Source organism: Mustelus asterias, chromosome 2, assembly GCF_964213995.1.
Source record: "Mustelus asterias chromosome 2, sMusAst1.hap1.1, whole genome shotgun sequence".
Classification (NCBI taxonomy): domain Eukaryota; kingdom Metazoa; phylum Chordata; class Chondrichthyes; order Carcharhiniformes; family Triakidae; genus Mustelus; species Mustelus asterias.
In genome coordinates, this window is record NC_135802.1 from 62,000,720 (window position 1) to 62,018,007 (window position 17,288).

General features: G+C 41.6%; 1 protein-coding gene across 1 annotated transcript in view; it reads left to right on the forward strand.

Moving 5' to 3' along the window:
• vopp1b (VOPP1 WW domain binding protein b) overlaps window positions 1–7,654 on the forward strand; it is a 67,948-nt gene extending 60,294 nt beyond the window's left edge. The window contains exon 5 of the mRNA XM_078236279.1: window positions 7,073–7,654. Within this exon, the coding sequence (XP_078092405.1) occupies window positions 7,073–7,266 (194 nt within the window). The 3' untranslated portion in view covers window positions 7,267–7,654. The remainder of the gene's footprint in view (window positions 1–7,072) is intronic.
• Window positions 7,655–17,288: the final 9,634 nt, after the last annotated feature.

Genomic DNA, 17,288 nt, shown 5'->3' on the forward strand with positions numbered 1-17,288 from the left:
AAATATCCTGTTGGAACATTTCTGTAGATTTGAAAGCCAGCAGTCACAGGCTGCAGATCAGGACATAAACTGACTAAAAGGAAATTATTTTGCTTGAGGATAACAAGACTTGCAAAAAGAAGATAATTTTCAAACCCACTGCTATTTCTGTTGTCAAAACTTTACTGTGGTTTTGGCTAGAAAACAGGAAACACATTTATCATCATTTAGCTCTCCATTTTTAAAACTAAACATTTATTAAGAAAATAGTTAGAAAGCATTGCTGTCTCATGGCCATTTCCTCAGATGCTTAATTTGGTTTTCTTTTCTAGAAAAGTGTGTTCCATTTAGTGGATGTAGTTTATATGGACTTTAGTAAGGCGTTTGACAAGGTCCCACACGGCAGACTGGTACAAAAATTAAAATCACATGGGATTCTGGGTGGGCTGGCTAGATGGACACAGAACTGGTTTGGTTATAGAAGACAGAGAGTAGTGGTGGAAGGGTGTTTTTCAAAATGGAGATCTAGAGCTGGTGGTATTCTGCAGGGATCAGTGCTGGGACCTCTGCTGTTTGTAGTATATATAAATGATCTGGAGGAAAATATGGGTGGTCTGATTAAGTTTGCGGATTACACAAAGATTGGTGGAGTTGCTGATAGTGCCGGGGATTGTCAGAGGGTACAACAGAATGTAAATAGATTGGAAACTTGGGCAAAAGAGTTTAATCTGGACAAATGCGAGATGTGATGCATTTTGGAGGATCAAATTTAAGTCTGAATTATATTGTAAATGGCAGAACCCTTAAGGATATTAACATACAGAGGTATCTGGGCATGCAGGTCCACAGTTCCCTAAAAGTGGCAACACAGGTGGCCAAGGTGATTAAGAAGGTATATGGCATGCTTGCCTTCCTCAGCTGGGGCATTGAATACAATCATGTTGCAGCTATATAAAACCTTGGTTAGGTCACATTGGGAGTATTGTGTGCAGATCTGGTCACCAAACTACCAGAAGCTTTGGAGAGAGTGCAAAGAAGGTTCACCAGCATGTTGCCTGATCTCGAGGTTGTTGACTATGAGGAAAGGTTGAATAACCTAGAATTGTTTTCACTGGAAAGACAGAGGCTGAGGGGAGACCCAATAGAGGTCTACAAAATTGAGAGGCATAGACAGGGTGGATAGTCAGGGGCTTTTTCCAAGGGTGGAAGAATCAATTACAAGGGAACACAAGTTCAAGGTGAGAGGGGGAAAGTTTAAGGGAGATGTGTGGGGCAAGTTTTTCACGCAGAGTGGTGGTGCCCTGAAATGTGCTGCCAGAGGAGGTGTGGAACCAGACACACCAGGTACATGAATAGGGTGGGAATAAAGGGATACAGACTGAGTAAGGGCAGAAGGTCTTTTTTAGTTAGGGCATCATGATCAGCACAGGCTTGGAGGGCTGAAGGGCCTGTTCCTATACTGTATTTTACTTTGTCCTTTGGACCCAAGAGCCACCTAAGAAATAAAAACAAAAATGCAGCCCATCATGCTTGTAGCTTTAATTTATATTTATCTTTCATTAAGAATGAAAGAACATAATATCCACCTCAGCACTAAGGCCTAGGTTTTATAATCCTAATCCAAACATAGCCCACTTACTTTAATTGTCGGTGATATAATAGGAGAAGCTATGTCTAAATGTATTAATATTGTTTAAAGATAAAATACTTTACACACTTGTCCCTCCAATAGATATATGGCACTACATAAAACCAAAAGAATAATGACCCTTGCCAGATGTGGCTTGTCCAGATCAGTCACTGTTTTGCATATGATGTGGGAATAAAGCATTTATCCATTTTATGATGCTTTCTCAGTTTAACTGGACTTATGTATACACCTCAAAAGAGCATATACATTGATCAGCTTTGAAATGTCTTTGCTGGAGTGTCTTGAACACATTATTCTATTGTCAAGAAAGAGCAGCAAAATATATTACTCTGAGATGGTAGAAATCTGTAGCTGTTCATTCTTTCTTAGAGTTAATGCATTAAAGTGGCCGGGCTTTGAGTTTACCAATCCAGTACGTTCCTGTTTGAAAAACTGAGAGCACGCAGGAACTTTTTAATAATGCACAATAGAATATCTACCCATAGTCATTGAATTAAAATGGTTATTACACACCACATTGTGCTAAAAGCATCATTAATTAACCGAGCCACCCATCCACCTTTTCCTAGTTTCCTATCCTTTCAGGGTGAAAAAGTTAAAGCCAGGAACACCACCTTCCCCTAATTCTGTCACTCACCCAACTCCCAGCACTCTTCTTCAAAGTTGTACTCCAGTGCTAAACTGCACTAAGAGGTCTGTATTTATATACTCTTAAACTAAAGATCTATCTTGGCTCTAGGTGCAGGGAAAACTAGTTTAAGCTAGTTTATTTAGTTAAGTAACTTAACTGCTCTTCAGTGGAGTGCTAATGTATCCTTGCTTAAGCCTGGATACCTAGTCAAAAAGAAAAGGAAAGCGTACAAAAGGTTCAGAGAGCTAGGCGTTGATAGGGATCTAGATGAGTATACGGCTTGTAGGAAGGGACTTAAGAAGGAAATTAGGAGAGCCAGAAGGGGTCATGAGAAGGCCTTGGCAGGTAAGATTAAGGAGAACCCTAAGGCGTTCTATAAATATGTGAAGAGTAAAAGGATGAGATGTGAAGTAATAGGACCTATAAAATGTGAAGGTGAGAAAGTCTGTACAGAATCGGAAGAAATAGCAGAGGTGCTTAATGAATACTTTACCTCGTTATTCATGGTGGAAAAAGACCTGGGTGGTTGTACTACAGGATTGCGGCGGACTGAAAAGATTGAGTATGTGGACATTAAGAAAGAGGATGTGTTGGAAATTTTGAATAGCATCAAGATAGATAAGTCGCCGGGACCGGATGGGATGTACCCCAGATTACTGTGGGAGGCGAGGGAAGAGATTGCAGAGCCTCTGGCGATGATCTTTGCGTCGTCAATGAAGACGGGAGAGGTTCCGGAGGATTGGAGGATTGCGGATGTGGTTCCTATATTCAAGAAAGGGAATAGGGATAGCCCAGGAAATTACCTACCGGTGAGTCTAACCTCAGTGGTTGGTAAGTTGATGGAGAAGATCCTGAGGGACAGGATTTATGAGCATTTAGAGAAGTTTAGTATGCTCAAAAGTAGTCAGCACGGCTTTGTCAAAGGCAAATCGTGCCTTACGAGTCTGGTGGAGTTCTTTGAAAATGTGACTAAACACAATTGACGAAGGAAAAGCGGTAGATGTGGATTACATGGACTTCAGCAAGGCGTTCGATAAGGTCCCCCATGCAAAACGTCTCGAGAAAGTGAGAGGGCATGGGATCCAAGGGGCTGTTGCCTTGTGGATCCAGAACTGGCTTGCCTGCAGAAGGCAGAGAGTGGTTGTAGATGGGTCTTTTTCTGAATGGAGGTCGGTCACCAGTGAAGTGCCCCAGGGATCTGTTCTGGGACCCTTGCTGTTTGTCATTTTTATAAATGACCTGAATGAGGAAGTGGAGGGATGAGTTGGTAAGTTTGCAGACGACACAAAGATTGGTGGTGTTGTGGATAGTTTGGAGGGATGTCAGAAGCTGCAGCGTGACATCGATAGGATGCAAGACTGGGCGGAGAAGTGGCAGATGGACTTCAACCCGGATAAATGTGTAGTGGTCCATTTTGGCAGGTCAAATGGGATGAAGGAGTATAATATCAAGGGTAAGACTCTTAGCAGTGTAGAGGATCAGAAGGACCTTGGGGTCCGGGTCCATAGGACTCTTAAATCGGCCTCGCAGGTAGAGGAGGTGGTTAAGAAGGCGTATGGTGTGCCTGCCTTCATCAATCGAGGGATTGAGTTTAGGAGTCGGGAGATAATGTTGCAGCTTTATACAGTGTCATCAGGGAGGAAATTAGACGGGTAAATTGGAAGGAGGCATTCTTGGGGAAAAGTACCGAAGGAAAGTGGAGGATTTTCAAGGAATGTTTGTCTGGAGCTCTGCATGACAACGTTCCGATGAGACAGGGGGGTGTTGGTAGGGTACGGGAACCGTGGTGCACGAAGGTTGTGATGAACCTGGTGAATAAGAAAAGAGAGGCGTACAGAAGGTTCAGAGAGCTAGGAGGTGTTAAGGATTTAGAGGAGTATACGCGATGTAGGAAGGAGCTTAAGAAGGAAATTAGGAGAGCGAGAAGGGGTCATGAGAAGACCTTGGCGGGTAAGATTAAGGAGAATCCCAAGGCTTTCTACAAATATGTCAAGAGTAAAAGGATGAGATGTGAAGGCATAGGACCCTTAAAAGGTGAAGGGGGAAAAGTTTGTGCGGAACCGTTAGAAATGGCGGAGGTGCTTAATGAATACTTTACCTCGGTATTCACGGTGGAAAGGGATCTGGGTGGTTGTACTGCTGGTTTGCGGTGGACAGAAAGGATCGAGCATGTGGACATAAAGAAAGAGGATGTGTTGGAACTATTGAATGGCATCAAGGTTGGTAAGTCGCCGGGACCGGATGGGATGTACCCCAGGTTACTGTGGGAGGCGAGGGAGGAGATTGCGGAGCCTTTGGCGATGATCTTTGCATCGTCGATGGAGACGGGAGAGGTTCCGGAGGATTGGAGGATTGCAGATGTGGTCCCTATATTCAAGAAAGGGAACAGGGACAGCCCGGGAAATTACCGACCGGTGAGTCTAACCTCAGTGGTTGGTAAGTTGATGGAGAGGATCCTGAGAGACAGGATTTATGATCATCTAGAGAAGTTTAGTATGATCAAAAGTAGTCAGCACGGCTTTGTCAAGGGCAGGTCGTGCCTTACGAGCCTGGTTGAGTTCTTTGAAAATGTGACCAAACACATTGACGAAGGAAGAGCGGTGGATGTGGTCTATATGGACTTCAGCAAGGCGTTCGATAAGGTCCCCCATGCAAGACATCTTGAGAAAGTGAGAGGGCAGGGGATCCAAGGGGCTGTTGCCTTGTGGATCCAGAACTGGCTTGCCTGCAGAAGGCAGAGAGTGGCTGTGGAGGGGTCTTTCTCTGCATGGAGGTCAGTGACCAGTGGAGTGCCCCAGGGATCTGTTCTGGGACCCTTGCTGTTTGTCATTTTCATAAATGACCTGGATGAGGAAGTGGAGGGATGGGTTGGTAAGTTTGCTGACGACACCAAGGTAGGTGGTGGTGTGGATAGTTTGGAGGGATGTCAGAAGTTGCAGCGAGACATAGATAGAATGCAAGACTGGGCGGAGAAGTGGCAGATGGACTTCAACCCGGATAAGTGTGTAGTGATCCATTTTGGCAGATCCAATGGGATGAAGCAGCAGTATAATATGAAGGGTACCATTCTTAGCAGTGTAGAGGATCAGAAGGACCTTGGGGTCCGGGTCCATAGGACTCTTAAATCGGCCTCGCAGGTGGAGGATGCGGTCAAGAAGGCGTACGGCGTACTAGCCTTCATTAATCGAGGGATTGAGTTTAGGAGTCAGGAGATAATGCTGCAGCTTTATAGGACCCTGGTTAGACCCCACTTGGAGTACTGCGCGCAGTTCTGGTCACCTCATTACAGGAAAGATGTTGAAGCCATTGAAAGGGTGCAGAGGAGATTTACAAGGATGTTGCCTGGATTGGGGGGCATGCCTTATGAGGATAGGTTGAGGGAGCTTGGTCTCTTCTCCTTGGAGAGACGAAGGATGAGAGGTGACCTGATAGAGGTTTACAAGATGTTGAGAGGTCTGGATAGGGTAGACTCTCAGAGGCTATTTCCAAGGGCTGAAATGGTTGCTACGAGAGGACACAGGTTTAAGGTGCTGGGGGGTAGGTACAGAGGAGATGTCAGGGGTAAGTTTTTCACTCAGAGGGTGGTGGGTGAGTGGAATCGGCTGACGTCGGTGGTGGTGGAGGCAAACTCGTTGGGGTCTTTTAAGAGACTTCTGGATGAGTACATGGGATTTAATGGGATTGAGGGCTATAGATAGGCCTAGAGGTGGGGATATGATCAGCGCAACTTGTGGGCCGAAGGGCCTGTTTGTGCTGTGGCTTTCTATGTTCTATGTTTATAAGACCCTCGTCAGACCCCACTTGGAGTACTGTGCTCAGTTCTGGTCGCCTCATTACAGGAGGGATGTGGAAATTATTGAAAGGGTGCAGAGAAGATTTACAAGGATGTTGCCTAGATTGGGTGACATGCCTTATGAGGTTAGGTTGAGGGAGCTCGGTCTTTTCTCCTTGGAGAGACGAAGGATGAGAGGTGACCTGATAGAGGTGTACAAGATGTTGAGAGGTATAGATCGGGTGGATTCTCAAAGGCTTTTTCCTAGAGCTGAAATGGTTACTACGAGAGGACACAGGTTTAAGGTGCTGGGGAGTAGGTACAGAGGAGATGTCAGGGGTAAGTTTTTCACTCAGAGGGTGGTGGGTGAGTGGAATCGGCTGCCATCAGTGGTGGTGGAGGCAAACTCGATAGGGTCTTTTAAGAGACTTCTGGATGAGTACATGGGACTTAATAGGATTGAGGGTTATAGGTAAGCCTATATATAAGCCGAGGTGGGTGGGGACATGACCGGCGCAACTTGTGGGCCGAAGGGCCTGTTTGTGCTGTAGTTTTTCTATGTTCTATGGATGAATATTAGAATTTAAACGGTATACTTCATGTTAAATGTCAAATACAAACAAAACTAGATTTTTAGAAAGAGATTCAGATTCCATCACTCATCCAACTTTCGCCACAGTTACAGTCCAGTGGGACCTTATCCTTCATTATATGCATTCAAGTGTTGCTGAAATACTACTGAAAATAATTAAATCTTACGTTTCTTAGTCTGACTAAACCAGGCAAACAACCTGTTATTGTCACTATATCATTGAATTACATATTTTGACTGATTAACTTTCTACAAGTAGTATTTTTTAGGGCATCATGATTGGCATACGACACAAAGATTGGTGGTGTTGTGGATAGTTTGGAGGGATGTCAGAAGCTGCAGCGTGACATCGATTACAGAGGGCCTGTTCCTGTGCTGTACTTTTCTTTGTTCTTTTGCTTTTGAGTGCTAACTATCTGTGTAACCATCTTTTTCTTTTGCTTACAGGCAGTCAGACAGGAATGCAATATTACACAGAACCTGGGGCACCTGTTGTTAATCCCATTGCATCAACTTTTCAAATTCAGCCAAATTTTCCTCTACTCAACCCAGCCTACCCACCCCCACCAGCCTACTGCAATCAGCCGCCTCCTCCCTACGAGCAAGTTGTAAAAACCTCAAATAAAGAAGGTGAAAGATAAATGTCATGCTTCAGTGGATATCACTCTCAGACTGGCAGCTTGCCTTCTACAGAATTATGGGAGAGGTGCACATCTCTGGGGATATACACTTGACCACAGTGCATCTCACGAGTTGCATTTAGCTCTGATGCTTTTGATAGATTAATGTACTGTAGACCCTCCAGCATTTGTGATCAAAGCTTTGTAAGAAATAACCTGTTCTATTTCAAAACTGAGGATGTAAGATAGGGAATTGTATAATCTTTAGTAAACCTAAAATTCTGTAGAAACTTTGTAAAAAGCTATTTCCCTTGAAGATGGTTTCTAAGTAAATTCTGTTCACTTTAAATCACTATTGTGGCTATGTTTTGGTCAGATTAAAGTAGAAAAAAATGCTTTCTCAGTTTAACTGGACTTATTTATTGGTGGTTAATGTACAATTGCCAGAAGATACCAGTAATGTGGATCTCTGTTAATAAACATACTCAATTCATCAGCCAATCTCGAGACATTTAAAAGATTTATGTGGACAATGTGCTATGAAGAAGTAAGTCAAAAACGTTTTTAACCTATAAACCTTTTTAAAATTCATTTAAATCTCAATCTTGTTCGCATACATCAGCATATTGTTAGACAAAATTCAGGTTTGCTACGACTGGCTACAGATGCTTTATCCTGGATGTATGAGATTACTCCATCCATTTTATTGTAGTGAATGGAGAATGGTTTGGTACTTTGAAATACAGTATGTTCATGAGTGAGTAGATTTTACTGATTTGTTTTGAGTGTTCAATGTGTTTTAAGTTGCTAGTCATCCCAGTGAGGTGAAATTAGTAGTGTTACTAATAGAAAAAACCTTATGATTTTTCAACTGTAGCACAGTGCTGCTCTGAAAGCTGCATGACTCCATTTTGGTTAAACTTTTCAAAAAAAAATTAAAAACAAAACTCCAGAAAATTTGTAGTTTGAAAATGTTCTATTTTAAAATAATAAAATATCATCATTTATTTATAAAATGTTTTAGTGGTTGGCCTGAGTAATTTTGAAAATTAATTCTTCATACAACAGGATTTCATTTGAAGCTTATTGAACAAATGATTTCAAATTTGAATTTTTCCACAATTTTTCATTTAATGCAATAAAAAAGTACTAATTGTTGGAGCCATACAGCTTGAGCTGTTTTGCGTCAATGCTGTTTAGTCATTACAGACTCCTTTGTTAAAGGAACAAGTTGCAAAATAATTTTCTCAAATTCTGAAACTGCACCCGTTCCATGTCTTGTCAATTACTGGAACAGAAATAATCCTGCTTCAGTGCAAAGAATTAACGTTGAATAAATTAATATTTGCACCGTGCTAACACAGCTGCTGCAATAATGTGTTCCAGGAAACAGGATCTTTCAAGAGCAACAGTACTACCAGGTTTTCATATTTTTCTTTTTTCTAAATGGCCTACAAATTCATATGGCATTAAAATAAATCATTCTCGATCATATCACTATTTTTTTACAGGCTGCAGAATTGCTAATAGTCCAATCCTAGAGCTAACACGATGCTGATTAGAAACCTACCATAAAATGATGTGGCTTACAAAAAAACTATACTTCTGTATACATGTTCACACATACACAGTACTAAAGCGATGAATTTTGCACACAAATACAATAATTTGATCACTGTGCAGATTTGGAGGCCTTATGGAAAACACCTTGGTCCACGACAAATGTGCCGATTTACTGGGCTGACAAAGATGAAAGAATAGTTATAATAGGAAAATAAATGTAGGTCTGTCTGGAAAGAGTGAGTGAGACTAATTGCATCACTGTTTTAAAAAGCTGGCAAAGGCACAATTGACTGAATGGCTTCCTGCAGTGCAGTAAGATTCTGAATGTTGGAACCCGGGTTGTATTCACCAAGAGGCTAATGGTGAATGCAGTAGAAATGTTTAAAGTTCTTGAAGTGTTAAGAAGTTAAATGAGAGACAAGGTTTGATTTTGTGCTTCTGGTTGGGAGTTTAGTGCATATCTTAAAATTTTAACATGCCCTAAATACACTTTTTTGACCACTGATAATTGTATGTGGTTTGCCCTAGAATTTATATCATTTGCTGTACCCGAGGGAGGTTCCATGTTGGGAGGACAAAATTAGGACATTAACCTTGTAGTGAAAGGTCATTTCCATTGGGGAGTAAAGCAGTACTAATCCAAAATAAATGTCTCTTACTAAGAACTAAAAGGGAACATTCCCCAATTTGTAACATGTTTTAAAAGTACTTAATTGATTGTGAAGAGCTTTGGGAGAGGTGCGAAATATACAATATAAATGCACGTTCTTTTTTTCTGGCAAAGGTATATTAGGTTATGGAATTCATTGAACTGGAGTCAGTCACACCGTTTTAAAAGGGAATTAGGTGAACACTTGAAAAAGAGGATTTAGGGCAAAAAAGGGAATTTGGGTTAGAGTCGATTTGAATGATCTTGTGCAATTTTTGATTTGCAAAATCAGGAAAATGTCATGTGAGTAAATGGCTCTGAGGTGGTGCTAACATTGCACCAGTATGATGGGCTGAATGATCTTTATCTGCGCTGAAATTTCTATGATTGCATTTCTTTGCATTAATCCATGGTGGTGATCATTTTGTGTGCATGGCTGGGTGGTTTATTGCTGCATGTTTGCTTTAACCTGCGCATCCTCCCCCCCCCCCCCCCCCCCGCCTCTTGTCTAGTTCTGTACAATAACCAAAAGCTTGTTATCTGCCACTTTTCATGATGTAGAGATATGATGAATTTTGCAACTTCATGCTCCTAGTCTAGACTTGTAATTCAAGCATGGAAATTGGTGAAAAATCCTGCAGATTTCTCAATAGTCTTAACTACTATTAGTGGTCACTTTTGCAGTTTTCTTTCCCTCCACTACCTCAATCCAAGCAGTTCTTTTTCATGCAAGGTTAAATGAATTGAGTGTGAACAAGCTATTTAATTATGAAAGGAATTATGGCTGCATCTAATCCTAATCCTGTCCTTATCCAAAGTCCTCGCAGGCATTTCCAACAGGTGAAATTCTTTCGAGAAATGACCACATGAAATATAACAAAAGTTACGCTGGGGATGAAGCGGGGAGCAATTTCGCTTTCAAAATGCTCATTTTCCTTTGCCTGTACTACTACTATTGATGTGAATGACAGCAGTAAAGAGATTACAAGAACAGAGGATGATGGGAAAACTCAGCAGATCTGGCAGCATCTGTAAGGAGAGAAAGCAATTAACATTTTGAATCCTTTTGGCTCTTTGCCAGAAGTGCAGAAAGGGAGAATGTATTAGACTTTAAAGTGTAGCTGAGAGAGATTGCAACAAATCTAAAGAGATTGTTGTTTTGATTATACCCAACTGAGTGGAAGTTTTTATAAAGTTACTGGCTTCCATATATGTGCTGGCCAACTCCATGAGTATCCAGCTTTTAATTTAAATGGACAGGAAAACCACAAACAGACAAGGCTGGGAAGGAAACCTTTTTTCTTTGGCTTAGAAAGCCCAGTCAGGGCTCCAGACTAACTTTTATCTGATAGTATTTGAAATTGTAAATGGTTTTGTAAAATAAAGTTGCAGTTTTTTAAAAACATTTTGGATTAATTGCAAACGTGCACAGAGCTCTTGCAGTTTGAATTCCAAACTCCCCTCTTTCTGAGTTTATTACAATTGTGGGATGCAAACTAAACTTAGTACCTTTTGTAAGGTTGTGTTGAAAATGAATCCACACAAACTGTTGTTCTACTGCAAATTACTTTGGGACAGATGCTTTTTTGACTTACACCACTGAGCAGAGATGTTTTAGTAAAATATCGTTCTGAAGCAGCTTGCTTCCTATTTCTTGCTTTAAAAATATTTTATTTGTTCAGAAACAGTGCTTTCAAGTGGAATAACATTTATAGAAAATAGTAAAATATATTGGATTATGTTAAAATGAATGTGTACAGTTGATTGTCCAATTTCTCAATATTGCTTGCAAAAATTGCAGTTCTGTATAACAATTTTCTTTCCATGATTTGTTCTGTAAAGATGAAAATTGGCCATTGTCCAGATTATTGTTGTTAATATGTAAAGCTCAGGGTGCCCATCAACTCTTTGAAATTGCTAACCTTACATATAAAAATTAGTTTAAGATGTAATATATTTAAAGTTGTAAGTTTAATAACACTGCCTTTAGGGGTAGACCCTAACATTTCTGTATTACTATAGGCTTGAATTCCAGTCCTCAATATTTTTAGATGGAGGGGGAAGTCTGTAGTTTAAATGTCTATTAGAGATGTTAACATTGGACTTAAATGGAGATTTTATGATTAGAGGGTTTAAGGGATGAAGACTTGTAAGAGTAACTGAGGGACATTTTTAGTTTTGAGTGGAAAGTGATTGAGTGCAAGCATAAAAATATGAATCAATGTTCAAGATTTCTTAATTTGTAAATTTTTAAAATTACATAATATATTGATTTTCCAGTTCAATTAAGGCATTCAAGGAAGTTAGGAAAAAATTATTTTCAACAACAATTATTCGTGCCCTGTTCGCATTTCTCCAGGTCACGCTTGCCAGCGTGTAGGTCACCAGTATTTGCCCATGTTTGCATTGACCCAGTGCTAATTATGAACCTAATAGTAAAATTTAGCATTGATGCAATTAGAAATTTTATTAAGTAGAACTTAAATTTTAAAATTCAGAAGAGCTATTTTCTGTTGTGCAGTGTGACTTTTTAACAATCTGGCATTTACATCTCACTTTTAGTGTAGAAAAAAAATCCTAAGGCACCTCACATAAGAATAAGGAGTGGGGGTGGGGTGGGGGGAAGGAGTACTGAGATTTTAGGAGGGATGATGAAGAGTTGGTTAAAGAAGGTCTTGAAGAAGGTGGAGAGAATTGAGGACATCTTTTCAGACCATGCCTCTGACTTGGGTGTTTGAAGACATGGCTGCCATTGGGAGGTGACGGGAGAGGCAGATGCACAAAAGGCCAGAGTCAGAGGAACAGTGTTTGCACTTGGAGGGATGTTGGTGAACTGAATTATATAACAGAGATCGAGAAAGATGAAGTCATTAAAGAATCAAAATGTAAGGCTAAGAAATTTAAAGTTGAAGCTTATCTTTTGGAATTGGTACAGATGTTAGTTTTAGTTACAGAAAGTTGCCTAAACATTGTACTAACAACATTGTGGGTAATGTAACCTGTTAAACCTTAATGCTACTTTTACCTTAATAAAAAAATGTTTGCGCGCATTGATTCTGTTTCTTTTATTCTGTAATGAACTGCAGCAAGAGAAATTAGAGAATGACCCATAACTTTCCAGCTACAGAGGGGGTTAACCCAAAGATATGCTTGGGCATGCTCCCTGCATTGTAGGACAATTGCCCAGTAAGTTCAAACTTCAGTAAGGCAATTGCCATACAATGGGACCGACCCATCTGCAAATACAGTATAAATTGGGAGTCAGTTTAGCTCAGTTGGCTAGACATCTGGTTGGTGATGCAGAGTGACACCAATAGCATAGGCTCAATTCCCTTACCTGAGGTTATTCATGAAGGCCCACCATCTCAACCTTGCTCCTCACCTGAGATGTGGTGATCCTCAGGTTAAATCACCACCAACCAGTTTTCCCCCTCGGGAGAGAAGCCTATGGTCATGAGGGACTATGGCAACTACCTTTACAATATAAATTGCAAACTTTGAATGGGCCTGACTGCTTTAGAGTAAGAGTTAGCCAGAAAAGGGTAGAAGAATTAAAACTACTAACTTCTGGGTAACTAACTAGTGCTGACTAACCCCTGATTCCCAATGTCCTCGCTCCCTCAGACTGTGAATACCCATTACTCTCTTCCACCAGTACCATTATCAACACCCCCCACCACCCCAAGCTTCACGTTTTCATTCCTCTGCCCTCTACAGAAAGCCTCAGGAGCCCACTGCAATATACCATTTTCACCTGACATGAGTTGCAAGGTCGGATGTAAAAGAAACAGCTTCATTTTCAGGTAAGTAACTAGGGATGGAATTCCCCCAACCTGTCTGTGGCAGGCGGTTGCGGAGAATCTGGTAGGAGTTAAAAAGTCGTAAACGTGCCGGCATAAAATCATGTTGCAATTCTCCTAAGGGCAGGTTGGTCTTCCAGCTGGCTGGTAGCATGAACAGCAGTTGCATTCATTTGCATCTGATGAATGCTCATTAAAACAGCTAGCCACCAGAATCCTGTCAGGCCTTCCATTGTTGTGTCACGGCTGCAGGAAATCACATCAGCACCAAACCCAACTGGTAAAGTGGCATTCACAAGGCGACTTCAAGTTAAGTGCAACAAACAGCAACCTGCCAGAGTGCTGCACTGCTCCAGATGTGCTGAACACACCTGTGTTCCGGGGTAGACCAGTTTGTGCTCTCCATCTCCATGCTGAGCTGGTCTTAATGGAGAGTACTATGCTGCTGGACCTGGGGATCCTCCTATGGCACCATCTCAGTTCAGTACTAGACCTGGGGTTGGGAAGTAGGCAAGAATTAGGCGGCATAAGTTGGGAACAGAAACTGTCAGGGAAAGGAACTAATGAAAAGTGGAACTTTTTCAAGGAACAAATACTGGGTGTCCTTGATAGGTATGTCCCTGTCAGGCAGGGAGAAAATGGCCGAGTGAGGGAACCATGGTTCACGAAAGAGGTGGAATGTCTAGTGAAAAGGAAGAGGGAAGCTTATGTAGGGATGAGGAAACAAGGTTCAGATGGCTCGATTGAGGGTTACAAGTTAGCAAGGAATGAGCTGAAAAAGGGGCTTAGGAGAGCTAGGAGGGGACATGAGAAGTCCTTGGCGGGTCGGATCACTTTTGTACTCAGAACGCTTAAACCTTTCTGGTCTTCAATATCTCATATCAGAGAGGAGGCAAAAGTGAGAATGGATCTAGTGGTCCAGGGAGTTTTTCTATGAACCTTCGTTCAAGGCAGGAGGGAATGGTCCCAGCATATGCCTCACTGCATGTGGAACAAGGCCAGTGGAAGCATAAGCATCAACAGGAGGCTGAGGAACAGAGACCAGACAATGGAAACGACTGGCAGCGTCAAGGGTCTATCATCTACAAGTCTCCTTTCTATAAATGAGAGGCAGTGCAGGGCAAGGTTGTGATTGTCCTGAGATTTGGTCCGTCACATATATATATATATGCTTTGAGAAGATATGATACTCTGTGGGTTTGGAGGCTTCCTCCTACCAGTGGCCCTGAAGGTGACAGCAACACTCAATTTCTTTGCCTCTAGGTATTTCCAGGTAGCAGCTGGGGACCTTTGTGGCTTTTCACAGTCAGCAACACATCAGCTTTCCAGCTCTCTCTCGGTTCCTAAGAGTGCAGAGAGCAATGGACTGCACCCATGTCTATACAGGCTTCCTGTTAGCAGACTTTGATGTTCATCAACCACAAGGGTTTCCATTCAGTCCACATGCAGTTGTTGTGTGATCATTGGAAGCACATCCTAAATGTTTGTGCATCGTTCTGTGGGTGTTGCCATGACTCCAATATCTTCGGTCACTTCCAGGTGCCTGGGACATTTGAGGGGCCAGAATGTCTGCAGGGATCATTGCTGGGGATAAGGGCTATCCATTTAAACACTGGCTCATGACTCTGTACGTTACCCTCGGACACTAGCCACGGAAAGATATAAGGTTGCTCATGCCACCAAACACTTCCTCAGAGTAGACCATAAGGAGGCTGCAGATGCGATTCAGACGCCTGGACTGCTCTGTTAGTTCTCTGCAATATATACCAGGGAGGGTTTACTGCATGGTCATAGTTTGTTGGGCCCTTCACAATCTGACTATGCAGAAAGGCAAAATCTATTAGAGGGTGAACTGGAAAATGAGGAGCTCTCTTCAGAAGATGAAGATGAGAAGGTGCAAGCAGCCCTGGGATGTGCTGAGGGACAACATCGGCAGCCTGACATCATGCAGGTTCTAAGAGGAGAGTCCGATCATTAGAAGCCATCTCCTCTAACCTCTAAGCCATTTTGTGACTTCTGAAGGAATAGCCATATCATTGGTGAGCGGACAGGTCCTGCATTCATACTTGGGCCTTAAGTGCTCATAGCTCTCTGGGGGTCAGATCTTAATTGTGGTGATTGGTGTCCTGATAATGCATTTTCTCTGTCAACTTAAAGCCCAGCAAGACTAGCAATGTGCAATGAGGCTGGACATTTTCCATACCATGAAAGGAGGCAACACTGCTGCTAAGGAAGTGTGGATTAGCGTAAGGCTCTCATTCTAAAGTGGTGCGGGACACGAGCTGTAGCATTTCTTGTAAGACACTTTTTAAAAAAGTGTCTTACAAGTGAAAAATTAACATAGCAAGTTAAATGAAAAAAGACAAAAATCTATGCTGGTTATAACCTTAGGACTTCCTAAAGTGCTTCAACAGCCAATGAGTTTGATTTTAAAGTGTAGTCATTGCAGCCAATTTGTATAGTGTTGGAACTATGTTAGAACCTTATTAGCATTTTTGCCATATATTTATACACACTGGGTCAAAAGAATTGAGAGTGTTTTTTCGGACCCCAGAAAATTACGATGGGCTGTTGCCGCTGGATCCACTTCCCTTGTTTCCCCCCTCAAATGATCTACCTGCATGAGCCTCCCATCTGACTGGAAATCCTATGGGAAAACCGAGTGTGGCATCAGGCCTCAAAATTGCAAATTGCTATTCACTGTAAATACTGGCAACTAGCTGGCTGCCCAGGAGTCAATATTAACCCCCACCATGATCATCTATAACATTAAAGGCCTAGACTATTGTTCATGTTGTTGTTTGAGTTTTTGATGGTAGTGGTTGAGGTTTAAATGTTGGCTAAGATGGCAGAACCCCATCTTCGAATAGTGCCAGAGAAACGTGTACATTCACCCAAAAGGGTAGATGATGCTCTGGATATACCGTTCATCTAGACACTGCATCTTCTGACAATACTATACACAATAGTGCACTGAACTTTCAAACTACAAAAGGATCAGAGGGATGCTGATTTGAGTCTATTGTTCTGCCCATTTCACAATCTGGGCTCCACTGCAAAAAACAAATGAGTTGTTCCGTGAATCAACATTTTTATATTTCACTGGACTAATTAGGGTTAAAAGTAAATACAATGGAGTAGTGTACAGAGTATAAAAATAGACCCAATTTTCCTGTGCTAATTCGCAGGGCAGTAACTAACTCAGAGCTATGATGGAGACTGTTTTTAAGGAGCTCTTTTGGGTAGTAGCCAACAGCCTAAAATCATACAAGCTATTTATAATGCTACAAGTCCTTAAAGCTTACAACAGGACCTGTTTTGAGTGAGTGCCATCTCTTTAAGTGATTTGATCCCCATGTGAATCTAGAAAGCATTTAAAGAGCATACTGCAGAACTATATTAGGGCCTATACATTTATACGCACTGGGTCAAGAGTTTTGGAGTGTTCTTCCAGACCCAGAAAATTACTATGGGCCGTTGTCAGCTGGGTCCCCTTCCCTCATTTCGCCCTGAAATGATCTACCTGCATGAGCCTCCGATCTGACTGGAAATCCTATGGGAAAGCAGAGTGTGACATCAGGTCTCAAAATTGTGAACTGTTCTTCACAAAGTACTGGCAACTATTGATTTATTTACAGAATGACATGTTTCAGCTAATCAAAAACAGCATTGAAAGGAAAAAAAACAGAAGGGGATACTTTATTCAATGGACATTCTAAAAATATTTGTGTAAACCCTCTCCTAACAAATGGGTTGACTATATTCATGGAACTCATGATCGAGATTAACATTTTTGCTTTAGCGCAAGTGGCAATTCCTTTTATTAAGGAGAATAAGATGGTTTGGGCTGAAGATATTACATAGGAAATATGGCACAGACATGGATCATTTTGGCCCAACCAGTCCATGCTGGCTGGCGCTAATGCTCCACTTAAGCCTTTTTTTATTCATCTAAATCTATTGTTGTAACACTATTCCCTTCTCCCTTATATACTTGTCTAGCTTGAATGTATTTATGCTATTCACTTCAT